The 21,162-nt window shown below is 37.7% G+C and overlaps 2 protein-coding genes across 2 annotated transcripts in view; both read right to left on the bottom strand.

The window, feature by feature from the left end:
- LOC309585144 (DNA excision repair protein ERCC-6-like 2) overlaps positions 1-1,937 on the bottom strand; it is a gene marked incomplete at its 5' end in the record, with an annotated part of 21,587 nt that extends 19,650 nt beyond the window's left edge. Inside the window, 2 exons of the mRNA XM_082301674.1 lie at positions 7-943; positions 1,911-1,937. Of these exons, the coding sequence (XP_082157800.1) occupies positions 7-943; positions 1,911-1,937 (964 nt within the window). The remainder of the gene's footprint in view (positions 1-6; positions 944-1,910) is intronic.
- Positions 1,938-3,280: 1,343 nt separating this feature from the next.
- The window catches only part of LOC309585508 (DNA excision repair protein ERCC-6-like 2), a gene marked incomplete at its 3' end in the record, with an annotated part of 33,261 nt that continues 15,379 nt past the window's right edge, over positions 3,281-21,162 (bottom strand). The window contains exons 8-14 of the mRNA XM_082302278.1: positions 20,028-20,141; positions 18,519-18,638; positions 8,825-8,896; positions 7,504-7,649; positions 6,794-6,889; positions 5,345-5,444; positions 3,281-3,439 (exon numbers count right to left, since the gene is read on the bottom strand). Coding sequence (XP_082158404.1) covers positions 3,281-3,439; positions 5,345-5,444; positions 6,794-6,889; positions 7,504-7,649; positions 8,825-8,896; positions 18,519-18,638; positions 20,028-20,141 — 807 coding nt within the window. The remainder of the gene's footprint in view (positions 3,440-5,344; positions 5,445-6,793; positions 6,890-7,503; positions 7,650-8,824; positions 8,897-18,518; positions 18,639-20,027; positions 20,142-21,162) is intronic.

The following is a 21,162-nucleotide window of genomic DNA, read 5'->3' as shown; positions in this document are numbered from 1 at the left end:
AACCACCTTCCTTTCCTTTTCTACTGGGCTTCTTTGCTTGTAGCAGAGACTTGGAGACATTATCTAGTTCATTGTTAAGGGCACACCCCTCCTTCCACTTTGGAAAGTTCAAAGTTCCTAGGTTTCTTGATTCAGAATTATGGGAAAGTTCAATATCATCAGACTCATCACTTATGTCGCTTGCTCCTTTCAACTCTGTGTCATTCTTGATGTCTTCAAAAGACATGGCACTGCTGAAATTTGACTCAGTACTGGGGAATCCAAATTGTCTACTGTTTCCCTTAAATACAAATCCAGCTTTTTCTTTTGCTAACTCTTCACAATTTTCAGATGTTGACCTGTGTATTTCAACTTCTTTAGTAAGCACTGGTTGCTGGCATACTTGAACTTGGGTCGGAAAGATGACATCATCATCCTCTTCAGAACTACTTTCAGTTTCCATGACTATATCACATTGCTTTGAAATGCCTTGATCCTCATTTTTTCTGTCCCCTTCCTCCTCAGAGCCTGATAATCCAAGCCAGTCTGTACTATGCATATCTTGTTTATCAGTTCCATTTGGTGGCAGAACAGCTTTCCCATGCTCCAAAACAGGCACAATGGTTTGACATTTCTGAAAATCATCATGCTTGCTATTTACAATTTTTCTTACAGTGTGATCAGCAGAACTTGAATTATGAGAATTATAATTATCATCCCCTTCTTTGGTAGTTTCAATTTCTCTCTGCAACAACTTAGAGAATCCACACTGCATTAACGAAAGCTGTCCTTTTGTTACCATGAAATTATTTCCATTGCTTGGCTTCCTTCTGTCACATTTTTTTACAGAACTCTCCAGAATATCATCATCACTGAAGTCATCCCAAAAATCCGTCTCGTCTCTTTTTAACTGTGCCTGAATGCTTTGGGGATCTCCATCTTCTTTACAGTCTGGTTGTTCATACTAAAAAAAAAAAAAAAAAAAAAAAATTAAAGCAAAGTTATTTAACATTAATGGTATACACCACCCACCTAATCCCAAAGCAGTGTAAAAGAAGTGGATTTCCACTATGTTACTCAAGCAAAAAATAAGTAAAATAGTACTACAAAATGCAAAATAATTCATAATGAGAAATTACCAAAGTCTCTGCCAGCAGAAAATTTTAGCAGAACAACTAAGCAGAAAATAACCAATAGTATTATGTACTTGAGACGATATATGCTGCACACTGCTAAGACAACTTATGCCTTCCCCATCCACACCCATATTATTCAAGCTTATACTAATCTCATTGCTACTTTTCATCTTTCAAGAGTAGTTTGGAAGGTGACTTCATGATTTAAACCTCAATATAATGTGTCATTACACAAAATAAATCTCAGTGCAGTGGTAAACTTCCTTGTATATGGGGGCTAACATTAAAGTCATGAGTACATAACATTCCACTCTGAAATTCATCTAGGCCTACTGTAATCAAACAAAATTATGCCCAGGCAATCTTAAAACATTTTTAAGATACTAAAGTCCAGAACAGAGCTCCAAGACTGCACACCGCTGAGATAAGAATTATGACAACATGTAAACAGAAAGTCAGAACAGTAAATACTAAAATTTTGTACTCAAAGAAACATTTTAAAATGAATATATTAATCCTGATAAAATTCTGCTCATCAAAAAGCATTTAACATAAGCTTAAAAAGTTTGTCAGCAAGTCATATGTGAGATCATGACCATCTAGCGATGCATTATCAATATGAGATTAAGACCAATGTAAGGGCACACATTAAATATCGACATTTACTCACAAAAATCTCCAACAGGCATAAAAGATAGTGGCTAATTTGTAATGTCATTCAGTGTGATCTAATCTAATGACAACTTTACTCTTACAGCCCACTTTACAGACCTAACTGCTTACTTCCCAAAGTACCTGATCACGGCGCTCAGTCAAAAACATTCCTACAAATGAAATGCTCCCATTAAAACTGACCTTTGCACGAAAAAATAAAAAAAAATAAGATCTTATTCCAGAAGGAAACCATTAGATAATTACATACATTAAAAATAAAAAAACAGTATTGAACAGACCACTGGTTTGGTGGGAATCACTGTCTGATTGGTTGACTACAACAGCTAAATAGGTCATCTTCTAGAGTTCCACAAAAACAGAAACATTTAATCATCTAAACCAACTGTAGTCCTTTCCACAATTCCCTAAACAAAATCTTCAAAACAATAGGGTAAAAGTGTTATGAGCCTAATGACATATTTTCCCACATTTGCCACTGTAATATTGGGAGCCAGAGGCCTGTCATGCTCTGGTCTACAAGTCGACAAAGACTTCTCACCTTTTCTGAGCTGCATGAACGATTCTCTTCCTTCAGCCATGTAGTTGCTGTTATGACTCCTGCTTCTACCCGCCCTTCCCTCTAAAACAATCAAATATGTTAACATAAAGAGATACAGGTTTTATTGCATACAAAGGCAAGCACAGGAAAGAAGTTTCCTTCTTTCTACACAAGTGTAAGCACCAGAAGTACTATCAGCAAGGTCCAGACTAAATTTCTAGCAGAAGAAAAATAACAAAATAAAGGGAAGGATGGAAAGAAAAAGAAATAGGGAAAAAAGCTGCAGTAAATTTGAAGATGCAAGCTAGCTGCAGCAAACATGCTCCATACAAAAAGGTATAATACTGAATATACTTAAAGTTAGTTTGCACTATACACTACAGAATTAGGCCAACAGTCTTTTTAGAGTAATTAAGAAATTAATTTTTGAACACGAAATCTCAGTTATTTACTTGCACCCTGTAATACTTCAAAATACAGCATTATAAAATACATTTTTTTAAAACAGTTATTAACATCGCAAAAAGTACTCTAAAGAGGTTACTGTGACCATAAAAAATATTTTTATGGTCAGAATTCTGACTTAAAAGGTCAGTCTGAGTTACTGATGAATAAAAGATATCTGTGCACAAAGCTGTGCGAAAGTACCAAAAAATAAGTGATGTAGTTTTTATTAAAAAAATATATGTATTAGGAAATTTATGAAAATCCTAATTCAAGCTTTTTCCATTCTTGGATTTAAAGAAATTTATCTTTCAGATAAATTCAGAATGAGAATGAGTACCAGAATGAGACATTAGCATGCCTATTTCATTCAAGTCATGGCACAGACAAGTATTGATTAAGTTTTACCATTCTGTTTTATAGTGTTTCCATTCAAAACAATGACCAAAAAGTCTCATGAGGAAAGGAAAAATGTAAAACTAATATCCAAAAGTTATAGGGTAGTGCTTCACACCTCCAAGATGTCTTTGGTAAGACAGGACCCATGAGTCCTAAGTTTGAAAAGGTTATGAATCCCAAAAAGTTCTCCTTGATGTTCCTTTGATCCTTGCACTGCCTCAAAATATCGCCTGGCATTTTCAGTTCCAATCACTGCACAGTGAAGTTGCTAAAACAGAACAACACAAGAGGTTTCAGAAGTGTTTGCTACAACAACACGTCAGAATTTCCTGGCACCCACATTATATACACAGCTTTAGCTGGAACAAGCAGAAATTCCCTAGAGAGGATATTTTGTTTTAATTTCCCTGGCAGATGTTGGTATAACAGATTGTGGTATAATATGAACCTGCTTGGCTTTACTGAATTAAAAAAAATAGACTATTCGAAGACTTTTACTGCATTGTTGCCTATTATCAGACACCTACCATACATATTGCTGGCACTCCTGTATATCTTGACAGCTCAGCTTCCACTATACTAAATTATTAGCATTTTTTTCACCTTCCTTTGCACTGTATGCTAACTTGTTAAGGGAAAGCAATTCAAGTACAGCCAAAAAAACCCCAGCCCTCAGACTTATAATTACTCTGTTTATTGCAGCTTATTCAACTTGAAAAATACAAGTCAATTAAAAAAAAAAAAGAAAAAAAAAAGAAAAAAAGAAAAATATTGATACATTCTTTCAAGACTTATACATGCTTTTTGGAATCCAAAGAGACAATATCCAGGTCTTCTTTTTCTACAAGATCACCACCTCCAAAGATCTCTGCGAAGCAGGCTCCCCTCCATTAAGGTTTTAGTGAATATAGCTGGTTGTAATCAGCTATTGCTCATTTTGTTAGCCTTTCTGAGGCTTCTCCTACTGATATTTGCTTTTGAAAGGAGTTCTCAAAAGTACTTTGCACAAGAGAAACTTTGGAACAGGACCCTCTCCAAGCTTTTCCATGAATGTGCATGTAAAGAATAAATAAAGTTTAGGGAGTTTTTTTGTAATCAGCACTCTTTTAAACCTTACTAATGTCCATACAGCAGTACAATTTGTGCTCGTGATGTGTTAAAACACTAAACTATTAGCTTTTATGTTTTTAGACCACTGTCCCTCAAATACTGTTTTAGGACTTACCATGCGTTATATTTAACTTGTCATTCTAGTATATTATTTCAACTACTACAACATCTTAATTCTGAGTGTCTCATACAGAATCTCTGCAAATTTCCCAGTTACCTGTTCCACCTATCTCCCATATTCCTTTTAATTTTTCCTTACATTTCCTCTTCTTTATTTAGATAATTTTGTCAAAATTAAACAGAACTCTAATGGCTTTTTGGCTTCTACAAAACACTGACCTTAAGTGAGCTAAAAGACATTGTTATACTTCCGAAAGTAGCATTTTAAAGCAAACAACACACATTACTTAACAGAGCTCAAGATTTCACCTTCCTGAGGATAAATTCATTTTATGACTATCTGCTCTGTGCAATCAGATGATCTTAGAACCTTATTTTTATTTGTCACTTATTCAGATCTTAGCCTATCAACGCAAGTCGAAAAATTGAGAGTGCAAGTGATCCAGGCTAAGTGGTCCAGCGAGCAGCATCACTTCTGATCTTTGTAACAGAACCAACGACACTTCCCTCTCCTTTTAAAAGCAAGTTTCCAGAATTAGGAAAGTTGCAATGCCTCTTGCTTTTCTTCTATAGCACCAGCAAGAGTTCTGCTTTACTTTTTCCAGACTTTCATGAGAAAAAGCTGCCTGAATCAGACTGCTGCGGATACTAACTACAACTATCGCAGTTGCACTTTACAAGTCTTCAAATAAAAAAATTCTCTGTATAACCCGAATAAGGTACATCGCATAACTAAACTGTCAATAGTTACAGAAAAACTTGAATACAAATATAATTCTGTTCCACTCTTTGAGAATCGCTAAATGATGCACCTTTGCTTAGTAAGTTAACATCATATACCATAAACTCAAGGTAAACTACAATTTTACTACAGACTAGATTAGCTTTCTGCCCCTGAAACTACTAGGAAGAGCTCCCCATTCAAACAGTTTGTGAACTTTACCTGTTTATAAACTTGTCGTAAGTACATCATCTCTTCCACAGTTCCCAAGGATATCAATCTAAACACTTTAACAGCTCTGTATTGGCCAATTCTATAAGCTCTGCAAGGACATGGTACATGAAAAACATTTTAAGAAATGAGAGCTCTTAAGGGTAGTAATAAATAACTAACGAACTAAATCTATAAAAGCATTCTCATAAAACAGGACTATTCTAAATCATGCATATGTCGATTGGGTTGTTTTCCTTACTTTTCCAAATTTTCCTCAGTAAATAATTTCCTATTCCTTTACCTTCAGTATTTCATATTTCTCCTCAGGCCTATCCAGTTTAAAAAGCTCTCTCCTCATTTTATATCACAAGAACTGTCTCCCATCTCTCCAGAAAACACATCTTCCACTCTGTTTATCTCAGGTTTGTTTGTTTGTTTGTTTTCCTCTCTGTCTCCACCTACTTTTTCTTAAAGTATTCTCCTATTTGCATTATACAGGAATTATCTCATAGATTACTTGGAGCAGCCTGTTCTTTCTTAACTTTATAAATCACTTTACAAGACACAACACCATAAAAACAGCTAATGAACTGGCAAGTGTTCTGTTCAAACAGCAAATTCTGAGTCTTCTAATAGACTTTATTCCACAAAATTCATGGGAGGCTAAAATTCATAGTAATGTGATCTTACAAAGATTCTTTAAAGATAGTCCCCAATACATGTTCCTGATGCTAATGTTTCTCTAGAACAGGTGCACATAAAGACATCCTAGAAATCAGAAAGACCCTTAAAACAGAATTACATAACTCCATGAGATAACAGAAACAAGTTTATTTCTGCTCATGAAAATACGTAAATCCACTGAATTTTGAAGATTTTCAATATTCTTTACTTCAGTTACTCAAAGGTCTTCCCTGGATTCCTAGGGAAATATCCTACAGTCGAAAAGCCTTGAAAGAAAAATCTATATTACTGGAAATACTCCAACACCATAATATCAGAGATAGATGTGAGTGCTTTAAAAGCACCACAATGGTGAAGCAGAAGAGAAAATAAAGAGCCCTCGTCTTTTAGGGTTTTGGAATTCAAAACATCATCTGAACTAGGGTCAACCACAATGTACTCTGTCATGAAAAACACAAGAAAAATGTCATCTACATACACATATTCCAGACATCAAAAAAAGTTATAGTGACCATGGGGAGTTTTCAGTTGAGGGGTTTTTTTGGCTCTCTGCCACAAAAAAGAAATACAGGAAAATAAACTGTAAAATTTAGGATTATAAATAATCACATCAAAGCTAAAAACTAATTTAGCTGGACCTTTCCTACTGCCTTGTGGATGAATCAGACTATGTAAAAAATTTCTTTCTTCAATAAAAGTTTCAGCTGAACAATCAGATTACAGAATGAAAGGAAGAGCACAACATGGATCAAATTCTGTATTTTGAGAGTGTACCTATCAATCGCTTGAAGATCATTTGCTGGATTCCATGTAGGATCAAACAGTATAACAACATTGGCACCAACAAAATTAAGACCCAATCCACCAGCCCTAGAAGCATAAAAATGAAAAAACATAACTATATGATAGTCAGAAAACCACTGAAACTAGATCGTTCTGTATTAGGTCCCTATTGGCATACTCTTCCCCAACATAAAAAAAAGAACACATTAAAGATACTGAAAACAGTGCAGTACAGCTTTGCATTACTGTTGTACTAATAACCACCAAGTACTCAAATAACCACTGCTACAAAATGCAGTTTTCTCATGTAAATATCACATTTTATAGACTGTATGAATAGTTGAGTCCTAACCAACTATTATCAACTTACTCAGTAAAAATCCCTGTTGCTACTTCATTCCCATTAAGTCCTACACAGGCCAACTCCTCTAAATACTATAATTAAACTCATAACCAGTTTTTATGCCAGTTACATTCTGGAAGCAGGAAAATTAGAGGTGAAATTTTACTTCCTCTAATCACAGTACATAGTTTTTGACAATAATGCTGTGCAGCTTCCACTAAAATGGTCACAACCTCAGCTAAGTCATACCTGTAAGCATTAACAACTGACACAAGTGTATTTATATAGTTACAGGGTAACCGATTTACTGAACACTAGACAGACATATTGAAACAAACCACAAGTTAAATTTTCTTACATTGTAGATACAAGACATATGTTAATTTCCTGAATGCTGTTGAACTCTCTTACAATTCTGATTCTATCTTCTGATTTTGTATTTCCATCAAGTCTTCGATAATCTAGCCCAGATGCCATGCAGTACTGTTCCAGCACATCCAGCAACTGAGTGGAAAAACGAAGAAAAAAAGGAAATAAAAAGTTAAGTACTTACTACTATCTTTTTAATTAAACATGATTAACAGGGGCCATGTTTATCAAATATATTTTCATTATACCACCCACTGCAAATGAGACTACATCTCTGCCATTTTCTTATCAACATTCATAATTCTCTTTAGCCATGATTCCACAGCACTCAAGGTAATTAATGTTGGTCTGCTGTGGTCTCAGTCCACCATCCAACCCTGGCTGCCTGTTTCACCTCTAACTGTCACTCAATCCAACTCAATAAGCAGGCAGTCCATTTAAGCAGCTTCCTCCCATCTTAGCAAGTTGCAATTATTTGAAATACAGTAAATGAGCACCACAGCCAGCACTGAGTGCACAGTCAGAGCTCAGGGGCATGGAGTGAAAGAGACCGCAGTAACCAGCAGTCAATCTGGTACTGGACACCATAAAACAGCCTAAGACACACTGAGTACTTTACTACTGCATCTGAACATTAAACTTGCACTCTTTCTTAAAGCCAAAAAAAGAGAGGTATTTAAGACTCTGAACAACCACTCAAATTACTACTTTTTAAAATGCTTTTTAGTACTATCATTACAAATATTTAAATAAAAAGCCCCAATACTACAGAGTGCACTATTTCAGGAAACACATTATTCCCTAACAAGACAATCAAGGAGCAAGCCCTTAAAAAGTAAAATGTACATATATCTCTTGCTCCAATTAGACAGTTTTTAGTTCAAGTCAACTGGTGCAGCAAGAATTGAAGTTTCATTGCTGCTGATGATCAAAAGTCAGCAGAATGAGGAAACTTAACGACTTTCAGTGCTAACACAAAGCTTTTATGATATTGCAGTCATACAGTGCTGCGACAGTGCTCTAACTCAAGGCACACCAGCTGAACTCAGCTATCTGCACCTCAAGTAACAGAACAATTTCAAAAAGCTCTAGGGAAGGCAGAAGAGTTGTTACACTTGTTTTGCCATCACCATTTTTATCATGAGGTAACATAGGGTTTCAATATGCTTGTGGAGTACAGCACACTGTCCTCATAATTACTTCTCACAGTAGAAGCAACGAGGAAATGTGGTTGACAAGGCGTCACTTCAGTGATTCACGATTCAGAACTTACTGCTGCAGTTAATTGATAAAAATCACATGGAGCTCACCTTTGTGGAAAAGGAGAAAAGAAGAACTTTATCCTTATTTTTTCGGAAGTGATTTAAAAGCTGTTGAAGGACCTGTAAATGAACCACAGCAGAAAAATGAAGACATTTTTATCTACAGGTCATCTCATACACACTCATGTTTTCAACCTCCAAACAGGCTACACCATACTTAACTACTTGCAAAGCGAAACAGAACTGTAACAAAAATCATTACTAACATAATAGATGTGCCAAAGGTAACGGAGATGCTGGACCTTTGCATTTTTCTGTGATCCACATGGAAATCCTACTGTGAAAATGTCATCAGACCACTAAGAGGTAAATTCAGAAGCTACTTGTGTCAGTGTACACACCACAACAAAAAGTTACTCATGTCACCAGCTCAGATTCCAAGTTTCTGCATTTAAAAAATGCACATATTTGTCCTGAAAACTCCGAGGTCTGTTTAAACTTTCTGTCCTCCGAGTTCAGAGCTTCTTGGAACTTGTCTTCTTAAAATAATCAGTGAGATGTATGCCCCTCCCCGCTCCCACTCTCATCTGTTGCTCTGTTTACAGTAGGATCCAGCTTCCCAGACTCTGCACAGACCTTGAAATGCCAATAATCCGCCCACACACAACGTTCTTCTGGTAGGGAAGCAAATAATCCAGAGCCTTGTGTATAATAGTGATACTGTTATTTTCAAAAGAAGCATGTCCACATCTGGCAATGGCAGCTCCAGAGCACTGTGCAGAAGCCATACACAATGGGAAAAGAGGAATTTTCTGTACCATGACTGTAGCTTTTTCCCACTGAGCAGTAAATATTTCTGAAATTGTATTTATTCACGGATAAATACATAAACTGTTCATCAAGAGTGATTTCACTAGAAGCCTAACAAATCTTTGACAATCAAATAATGATGAATGTTTATATTAATGTTACAATTCTGGACAATATCTAGAACATAAAATGGTAATTACATGTCACTTATGAGCTCCTTAGTAAATGTTAGCCAGCCTGTTACAAGTGAAAACAAGGTACAAATGACAGATTTTTTTGCTTCATTTCATTGTACATGAACATACAAAATAGGATTTATTTTACTGGGGGCAAAAAATCCACAACAGGCAATTTAACAAGAGCTATACTACTTATATTTGCATTTTATTTAGCCACATTAAGAAAAGAAACAAAAGTGACATTCTTTTAAACCAGATGGAATTGGCTTCTGTGTTATTGTTGTTATTATTAAAGTACAGGTCAAATAATGAATTTCCTAAAGAAGAATACAAAAATAAATCCATGCAATTTCAAGCCCATTGGGAATTTAGGTATTCTGGAGTAAGAAACAACTCTAACTGGGAAAAGCAATGAATGCTTTCGCCCCAAAGAGAAGTAAATCCTAAACTTGCACACCAGAATACTATCCTGTATGTTTTTAGTCCAAACCAGAAATACTTGATCATACTCAAGCAGAAGTAATATCTTCTTTGTAAGAGTCCACATGGATTTAAACATACACCACCCAATTGCTACACATCGTGAGTCGTCTGTGATTAAATTTTACTTCTTGCTTTTGAGAGGTTTTTTTTTTTTAGAGATGTTCAAGTTAGCTTACAGTATTTTTTAAGCCTTCAAAGCCCGGCCTGCCTGGGTCAGAGTTATGTTTAATGGTAGAGGTTACCGTTCCTTGCAAAGTGCTCCAACAGATTTCCAGTTTTCTACTGAATGATGATACGCCAAGCAAAAATAATTAAATCAATACAACAGTAATTCCTAAGAGATTTGTATTAAGAACAGTATTCCAAAACCCCACAAATGGATGTCTGTAAAAATATTATGCATGCAGTTACAAAAAAAAGGAAAAAAAATTATTTCAATGGCCTAGACATTTAATAATCTTTTACACTTAATAAGCTTATAGAGTCTCTCTGAGACACAATTTTAACAAAACTGTAGAAATAATCCAACAAGGTAGTCTGAATGAGAATTACTGCAGGCTTGTGAAGCTATCCTCACTCATCTTCTTTTCCAAGCAATCTTCAATAGTTTTGTGTGGACAACCTGAAATCATTGTGTTTCAAAAGCAATGAACCATTTGTCCGTATGCTTTGCAGGTCCCCACTATCTTACATCATGACAGAAAAATGGTGGTTTCTAAACAAAGCAGGACACGCCTTTCATTCAGTCCTCATATATTCAACTACTTCTATTTAAAAATCTAAGCATGAAATTCACCTTGTAATAAAATGTGTAAGCAAAGCTTGAATTCTGCAGTACAAGTGAAAAGGAGGGGATTATTTCACAAAAAAGCTGAAGTTCACTAAGACCACACCACTGTGTATTACCCACCTCCCACTGTAATACAGACATATTAGTGTTCTCATTATACCATGTTACGTATACCATCAATGATTATGCATGTTGAATATTTGATTGTACAGACTGTTTTCTCTAGGCTCTTGCTGTAATCCAAAATTCAGAACAGAAAACCTGGGGTGGCATGTTAAATGCTACAGCTTGCAAAACACAGAGATGACTGTAGCCACAGCAACAGGTAGGACACAAACACCACATGCAGGGTACTCTTTAACCCTTGCATACAAGCAAATATAGTTTTACTGGCGGAAGTAATTCACATCCCAAACCAGAATATTTCCCTGTGTGTTTTATCTCTGGTTGGAGAACAGATACTTTAAACAGACAGAACCTTTCCAACTCTTCGAAACAGCTACAGCTGCTTAGCTAATAAACTTCATTAAAAAAAACAAAACAACACAGCCCTTTCCCCTCCCCTGAATAAATTTTTTGAAAATTCCACAACTATTCCTTTGCAACTATGCTTATCTACAAAAGAATAATCACCTGTACCAAAATGTCTGTGTAGTCTGTACTGAATTTTAATTTAAACGACAAAGTAATACTTACGTAGTTTACACTACCAGATCAAAGTTCCAAAATAATTTCACTTAGTTTCCAGAATTTATTTACGAAACAGAAAATGTAAAGCATTACAGTGCAACAAGGCTATTAAAAACATTTTACTATCATTTGTCTGTTATTTCCAAATAAACATGTTAAAAACTGATAAAGCCATTTTCAAGCTCTAGTACCAGTTGGCTCTTCTGTGATTACTTTCTTACCGTAAGACAACTTTCTAAATTAAATACTTCCTGAAGGATTTTGCTTTCACAGTATAAAATGCAAAATCATCACAAACAGCCTCCATTTTAAAATTTGTAACAGGAAACAAAAAAAGCAAGTCACCACACCAAAAATGTATAAACCAATTTTTGGTTTCATTAAGTCAAAATTAATGGACCCAAACTCCAGATTATTTTCAATGACAATTACATAACCCACTATCCTCCTTCCAGGCACAAACATCACTGAATCATACAATGGTTTGGGTTAAAGACCATTTAGTTTCCAGCGATGCCACCATGGGGAGGGATGACACCTACTAGATTCAAAGCCCCATCCTAACTGCCTTTGAGCACTTCCAGGGATGCGGCATCCAGAGCTTCTCTAGGGAACCTGCTCCTGTGCCTCACCACCGTCACAGGAAAGAATTTCTTCCTATTATCTGATCTAAACCTACTCTTTTTCAATTTCGAGCCATTATCCCTTGTCCTACCACTGTAAAAAGTCTCCCTCCAGATTTCTTTACACTTCCTTCACTCAGTGAATGGTAGCAGTGAGGTTACCCAAGAGCTTTCTCTTCTCCAGACTGAGAAACCTCAACTCTCTCAGCCTTTCCTCAGGGGACAGGTGCTCCATCCCTCTAATAATCTTCATGGCCCCTCTCTGGACTTGTTCCAACATGTCCATATACTTTTTGTGCTGAGAAAGCTGGACACAGTACACTGCACGAGTGGAGCACAGGAGGAAAATCACCTCCCTTGCCCGGCTGGCGACACCTCCTTTGATGCACTGCACACAGAACACGTTTGGCTTTCTGGGTTGTGAGTACACTTGTTGGTCATGTCCAGCCTCTCATCCACCAGCACCTCCAAGTCCTTCTCAGCAGGGCTGGTCTCCATCTGTCCATCCCCCAGCATGTGCTGATAGCAGGGCTTGCCCCAGACCAGGTGCAGCACCTTGCACTTGGATTTGCTGAACCTTGGCGATTTCTGTGGGCCCAGTTCCTGAGCTTGTCCAGGTGCCTCTGGATGCCATCCCATCCTTCAGATGTGTCAACTGCACTGCTCAGCCTGGTGTCGCCTGCAAATTTGCTGAAGGTGCACTTGATCCCTTTTATCTATGTCATTAATGAAGATAGTAAAAAAAACTGATCCCAGTATGAGTCCTTGAGGGAGCCCACTTGTCACTGATGTTCATTGTGACTCTAAGCCGTCGACCACTACCTTCTGGATGTGACGATCCACCCAATTCCTTATCCATGTAACAGTCCACCCATCAAATCCATTACTTTTTGATTTAGAGAAAAGGACATTATGGAGGACCTTGTCAAAGGTGTTACAGAAGTCCAGACGAACAACACCTATAGCCCTCACCTTGTTCACTGATGAAGTCACTCCAGTTTAGAAGGCCACTAGGTTAGTCAGGCAGGACTTGCCCTTGGTGAAATTGTTAGAGTTGTTTCAAATCACATCCCTGTCCTCTATCTATCTTACCATAGCTTCCAGAGGGATCTGTTCCATGATCTTCCTAGGCACAGAGGTGAGGCTGACAGGTTGTCACAGTACTCCTTTCTCATTCTTTTTTAAGGACAGGTACAATGTTTCCCTTTTCCAGCCGCCTGGGACTTCACCTGACTAATGACTTCTCAAATACTATGGAGACTAGCTTGGCAACTACATTAGCCAACTCCCTCAGGTTTCTGGGATTAATCTCATTGGGTCCCATGGACTTACGTACAATGAGGTTCCTCAGGTGTCATAAACCTGATCTTCACTTACAGAGGGAGGATCTTTGTTCCCCCAGTCCACATCCTGCTGTCCACACACTCAAGAGGTGTGAGAAGAGAGGTCACCATTGAAGACTGAGGCAAAATGCTGTTGAGTTCCCCAGCCTTCTACTCATTCATTGTTCCCAGTTTTCCAGCATTGCTCATCAGGGGAGTACACACTTCTTTCAACTTTACTTTTCTGGCTGACATACCTGTAAAAGCCCTTCTTGTTTTATTTTGCATCCTTTGCCATGTTCAACTCCAGCTTCATCTTAGCCTTCCTCATCCTGTCCCTACACACCTAGCACTATCACCACATAGTTCAGAATATTCTATTTATACTAAGACATATTTCATGAATGGCACAAAATTCAAGCTCCCCTTAAAAGAAAAAGCAGAGCAATTTCTCTCAAAGTAAGCAATTCTTTCAATAAATTTTATCCTAATTTATGGACTGAAATAGACGCTATAGAATAAAGCAGAATAAATTCTAGAATAAAGCACCATGTACAAAACCATCTGTCATAACTGCAGCATTTGAAAACACACCAGTTCTGTAATTTATGAAGTAAAAAAACCCACCGAACAAGCAAAAACCATCGTAATACTACCAGATCATGATTTCCCACCTTGGAGGAAAGGAAGGGCCATGCTGCTCCATACCTTTGCCTCCTACTACTTCAGAAGAGTGTTTGACCTGACTTTATTTGAAAGGTCACAGAAAAAATGTTCTGTGAAAGAACTACAGTAATTTTTTCTCTTTTCTTTCTTACTTTTGGGCACCTCCTTTACCAAACACATTGAAGAAATATTTTTCCATATAATGAGCACTTCAAAAATGCAAGATTGGAATTCATAATACATCTTCCCACTATACATACAGAGCTTCTTTAAAAAAAAATTGAAATTTTACCCACCAAGGCTCTTCTCAAGAACATGTGCTTATTAAGGATCTGAGTTTGGCGAGCTTGTGGGGTTTTTGCTCCCCCTCTCCCTTTCTTTTTTTTTGGTGGGGGTGCGTGGTCAGGTTTTGGGGTGGCAGAGGGGTTTGGAGGGAGAGGTTGTGCTTGTGGTTTTTTTGCAATTACCTATGATCTATATTAAGAAATACCTTGAGATACACACCTTAACACCCAGGGCCGCTGCACACAAGCATGAGAAGAGCCTTACTGCCACTAGCCAAGGTTACATCCAACTCACACAGCCACAGTCAGATGTACCCGTGAGAACACGCTGCAGTCTATGCTATCCCAGAAACAACTTAAGACTTACAGCCATGGTTTGGAATAGATTCCTCCCAACAGGCAGCTCTGAAAGATACAGGCTTTGAAGGCACATAATGTTGGAACCTCTGTATTAACTCGAGCATTTTTGCTTGCCTGTGTTGTTCACTTCTGTGTCAAAAAACACATAATTAAAATGTTCTAAGGCAGTACTGGAGTGAAGTGTGCAATAGCCCCAAGAGGCAAAATCCTTAAAAAAGAAAAATTAATTTTAATCACAGAAGCATTTAGGCTGCAAAAGAACTCCAAGATCGAGTCCAACCTCTGACCAAACACAAGCATGTCAAATAGACCACAGCACTAAGTGCCATGTCCACAGAACACTTTCAGGATGGCAAATTTCCACCACCTCCCTGGGCAGCCAAATCCAATGCCTGACAACCATTTCCATGAAGAAATTCTTCCTGATGTTCAGCCTGAACCTCCACCAACGTAGTTTGTGGTGATTTCCTCTCATCCTGTCACTTGTTATCCAGGAGAAGAGACTAATTCTTGTATGTCATGGTTTAGGAATGGTACTCCGCAATTCAGAGCCCCCACCAATACTCTCCCAAACCAGATGCCACTCTCTTGCTCCCTCCTTCTCTCCTCCTACCACGGCAGGATGCAGTTGAGAACTGAGGCAAAAAAAGTGAAAATCACGGGTTGAGATACGAAGATTTTACTGGAAACAGCAATAAGGTAAGAAAACCTTATTACAGTTTTAATGACAAAAGTACAAGAGAGAGGGTGATTTACATGCAAAAATGCTCATTGCAGGCTCTGAAAAAATGAACAATGCTCCTCCAGCCATGTTTTTGTCAACTGGAAGACACTCTGTTCTTGTTGGAAAACAGAGAGTCTCCTACCCTTGTCCCAGCAATGACAGAGAAATAGTATAGAACAACCACCCCCCGGCCATGCCTGCATCACTCCAGGCGCCGCCCCCTCACAGCTACTGCACAAAATTAACTCTGTCCTGGCCAAAATCAGGACAGCATCTTACCACAACCTCATTTCAGGTAGTTGTACAGAGTAATAAGGAGTCTCAGGAAGACCTTTTCTCCAAGCTAAACAATCCCAGGTCTCTCAGCTGCTCCTCATAAACCTGACGCTCCAGACCCTTCACCAGCTCCATCCCCCTTCTCTGGACACACTCCAGCAGGACCTCAATGTCCTTCCTGCCGTGAAGGGCCCAGAACTGGATACAGCACTCAAGGTGTGGCCTCACCAGCGCCAAGTACAGGGGAAGAATCACTTCCCTGATCCTGCAGGACACAAAATTTCTGTTACAAGCCAGGATGCCGCTGGCCTTCTTGGCTACTGGGCACACTACTGGCTCATGTTCAGCCACTGTTGACCAGCACCTCCATGTCCTTTCTCACCAGGCAGCTTTCCAGCCACTCTGCCCCAGCCTGTAGTACTGCAGGGGGCTCTGGTGGCCAAATGTGGACCTGGCATCTGGTCTTGTTGAACCTCATACCATTGGTCTTGGGCCACTGATCCCTCTGCAAAGCCTTCCTACCCTCCAGCACATCAACAATCCCACCAAGCTTAACTTTACAAACCTACTCAGAGTGCACTCAATCCCCTCATCCAGATCATCAGTAAAGATATTAAACAGGACTGGCCCCAACACTGAGTCCTGGGAGATACCACTAGTGACTGGATGTCAACTGGATGTGGCACCATCCATCAGCACTCTCTGGGCTTGACTAACCAGCCAGTTTTTTAATCCAGTGAAGGGTGTGCATGTCCAAGCCATGGGCTGCCTGCTTTTCCAGGAATGCCATGGGAAAAAAAAAAACCAAAAAAACAACCAAAAAACCCCCCAAAATGTAAAATAGTAGTGTGAATAATGCCAGGGTAAAATAATCAGTAACAGAACCCCTTCATAAGCAATTCTTCAACTCCTGAATATGATGGATTTAGTTTTTAGAGCTATGTATTGAAAATTTGCTGGTAGCTAATTTGACACCTAAATTCACCTTCTCAAAAATTAAATGTATACAACAAAGTTAACATGCAGGTATTTCACACGTATGTATTAACAGTAAAGAAAGATCTTGCTTACATAGTAACAAACCAGTAAAGTGATAACAGCCATGACTGCTACAGCAACATAATCCTCCCACTGCCACCTGTCCCAAGAAGAAATGTTAATACCCAGGTTTATGGAGAGCCAAAATTCTGCATAGCTTCTAACAGCCCCTCCCACACCATTACTCTCAGCTCAGGAACACTACTAAAACTAGTATAGCTTTCTTTTTAATTAGCTATATTAGACATATTTTTCATCTACATTAAACAACACCATCATCATCTACGCTATACGTCATCATTAAACACCTTTTGTTCCTTTCTGAAACCAGAAAGTTTCTGAGGTAAGGAGTTTTATTCACACTGGACACATTTATTTTGGTCATCTTTAGCATGACTACTATTATTTTCACCTAATGTCCAAAGGGTTCAAGAAGTCAGTAGGCACTCAGTACATTTTCACCAGTTCCATCCTACTCATGATTGTGTAGGTCCTACTTACATTCATCCTAAGACATCTTTACAGGCTGGGGAGTCCCAGCCTACTTGGCTGCTTCTGACGCACAGTTACTAAACACCTCTGTGGCCCTTCTCTGAACCATCCTCTAAATATTCTCAAAGTCTTAACATACGCTTTTTGAGAGCAGGGACTACACACAAAACTGAAGGCGTGTGCTGACTTTCTGGCGGGGGAAGCCATGCAGACAGTCAATGTGATTGATAAAGCAAGCTTCATTTATTGGCAATACAGAGGTGCTTATATAGTATTGAGTACAAGCTTATCAGTTCTTTAATTAGTTTAAACTTACAAAAGCGCATTCTTACTTCTACATAATTGGGTTAGATAAAAGACTACATTTGGCAAGCTTCTATTATTTATGTTTTGACTTGAGAGATCAAAAATCTTCCTCCCTTCTCATGGTCAGTATATCTTATCAGCACAGGACTGTACCTCCTAAAAACTCCCTTTTGGTTCTTAGGCCTGTTTCTCACACAGGTATTTTCTCATGGAGGCTTTTTCTCATGCAGGCTTTTGCTTGCAGGCCTTTGCCTGCACAGCTCTTCTATTGATCTGGTTTTATCAATAATCCATGTCCCTGATCCTCTAACCATTCTCCAACAGGTGTGCACAAACCACTAAGCCCACAATAATTTTGTTTTGCTTCCTTTTCTTTGCCAAATATTTCTGACTGTCACTGGAAACCATGGTTTCACAAAACAATAATTACGTTGACTATAAGGGTCATTTCCATGCCCACCATTAAACATGTGAAGTTAAAATCTCAGAAAATCCAAGCATCACAGATACACTTACCCAGTCTTTGCCCAAATGCATACCGATCCATGACAGGAGATACCTGCTGTTGTATGACCAGTCATAAATAGAATGATTAAAACCCCCACAACTATCAGGTGTACATTTTCTTACATCCATATAATATAGGCCAAATCTATTACTGTTACTAATATTTATATTTCTTCTAAGGAATGGGTTTACCTTCATTTTTCCACTGTATTTTGGATCTGAAATTGTTTCAAAGGCTGCATCTTTGCTTAACTGCACAAAATCTGGAAAACTGGAAAACACCTGGCTGCAAACTCGTTTGATATGTGCTTCCTGGAAGAAAAGCAGAAAGATTGAACAGGTATTAAAAATCAGAACTATATTAAGCCATACAAGGAGTTAAACAGGATGAAACGTGATCTGCCAAAGTATCTCAAGCAGAGTTATGTGGTTATTAAATTAGCTCACTACAAAACTGCTGGATAAAACATATCCCATGTATTTTGCTTTGTTTCATTTAAAAACAAAAGAGAGTCCTAATCTGAAATCATGGATTGTATTCAAAATTTCTTCTCTTGACCAGAACTGTCAGTTTCAAAAAATTCTGTTGCCTTGAGGTTTGCATTAGCCAACAGTTGTGTACCAACAATTCTCTTGACTCTCTGGAATAACAAGCCAGTATGGGAACTACATATTGTTCCACAAAAATAATAACTGTTCAGGAAATGCACCTAAGCTGTTCAAAAGCCACATAAAGCTCCACTGCTAAATTTAGCTCTGAACTTAAACGTAACCTCACACTTCAAGTCCACTTTTCCAGAGAGAAAGAAAAGATCACATCTCTCACTTAAGAATAACACATGTAATTACCATCAATACTAAAGGTTAGAAACACTATAAAGTAGCACTTTATTTAGTAGATGTTGGCAAAAGATAGCAAGTCACTGAATACTTGTATTCTCTTATTTCAGAGGTTATTTAAATACCAAATGTTATAAAACTACATATGCAATGCACAAAAAAGCCCACTGAAAACATCTGGGTATATGCTGTGTATAAGGCCCTGGAAACCAAAATTAACATTTCCGAAAAAGCAAAACTGCTTGAATGGAACAAACTTTCAAAATTACCTAGGACATTCTGATTTCTCTTCCTTGATAGCTTCTAAGAGAAAGTGCCAACATCCCTAAATCCCTTTCCTCATTCCTGGATCTTAAGGCTCACACAAGCTTTTCTAAAAACTGCCCTTTGTGGGTCTTGTTACTAGCCACAGTAACAAGATAAATTGATATTGATCCTTCATTGACCAATTTCTTCTAAAACATGTTTCTCATTATTTAAACAAACTCAGCTCTTAATAAAAGTACGAGAGAAAAAAAATTCTAATTAGCTATTATTTATTTATTTACTTGCACAAAGACATTCTTCTTATAGGCACTCTTCACAAATGTAACAAAAATGGCACCATTAGAAATCATTAAAAACTACTCTCCCTCCTATCTCTCCAATGTTTTATAACCCTTATTTTCAGGTATGCATCAACTAAATGAACATGTTCTTTTGTATAATGTCTTTATAAGGTATATGCAAAAGGAATTTCACAAAATATCTTAGTTGCAGTTAGTTAAGACTTAAAAAGGAGGCCAGCAGCAATTTGCATTCAAGACTTTTCATCCCATTCATTTTCCCCAAGTCCATTTTTTAGATACTTCTGAAACTAACCTGCAGCTTGCTAGTGTTGTCTGTCTGCAGCAGTGCAGCATGATTTGCAACCTTCTGTAGGATCATTAGGTAACTGAAGCGCAATGACTTAATTGTTTCACCATGTGCATTTACCTAGAAAAAAATCAGTTTATGCAAACAAATACCCCTGAAAATAAGTAATAATCTCAAATAAATGCTATTCTTACCAGGTTTAATGCATTAACAATTCTTAGTACCACAACTGATCCCCAAGAGATGTGTAGTGTATTTCTGATAAAAATGAAGCAAGTTTTGTTTTTCCTGCAGCTTTATGACCCTATTAATAGAAACATTTTCTCAATAAGAAAAAAACCCTACATCTACGTTCATTGTTTGCTAAACATTTCAGATAGTAACTTCTACAGATACCACATGGAGATAACCAAGAGCTCTTCAGTAAACAAAAAGGTAACTTCACAACTGATTAAATCAAGTCAGAGCAGTTTGAATGACTTCTTACTTTCAATTGCTAACTTTACTATTCTCTCCAGAAAATCCCTAGAAAGCTTTATAAACACCTCAAATAACATAATTCAAGCTTCAGGCATTCTACAATGCAACAGCAGCTATCTCAACAGCTATTTTCCTGATTATGGTTGGCTGATGTGATCAGTATTTGTTTTTCTTTGCCTTCTCAAGTTACTAAATGTCACAGTTAACCCTGGAATAAGACAGTCCATAAAAGCACTCAACTATCTTCAGGCCTGCCTACTGCCCTTTGTGAATCAAGTTCAACAGCATTTCTTTTTTTCTACAAAACATCACTAGAAACAAAAGCCTGCAAAGAGGGCTAGTATCCATGGAATATTAAACAAGACTGATAAGGGGATTGTTCATAAAACAAGATGCAGGAGACTGAAAAACCTGTATCATTTGGGAAAAAACTCAAAACACTACACAAGAATCAGAGTAGGCCAGAAAGATAAAAGGGAGAAACAAACATGCGACATATGCTTCCAAATGTTTAAAAGATGTGCTTAATCTGAGCCTACTGAGTGATACAGGCAAAACAAATACAAAGCTAGACTAATCAAGCATTAAAGAAGTCCAGAGAGGATTGAAGAAATCTGCAAAGCTGTTACTCGTGGATAAAGTTCAGCTTGTGCTCTGTGGC

The sequence above is a fragment of the Coloeus monedula genome, assembly GCF_965178545.1.
Source record: "Coloeus monedula genome assembly, chromosome: Z".
NCBI lineage: Eukaryota > Metazoa > Chordata > Aves > Passeriformes > Corvidae > Coloeus > Coloeus monedula.
Note: the sequence above shows the minus strand (reverse complement) of the source record. Positions and strands in the feature narration are given on the sequence as shown.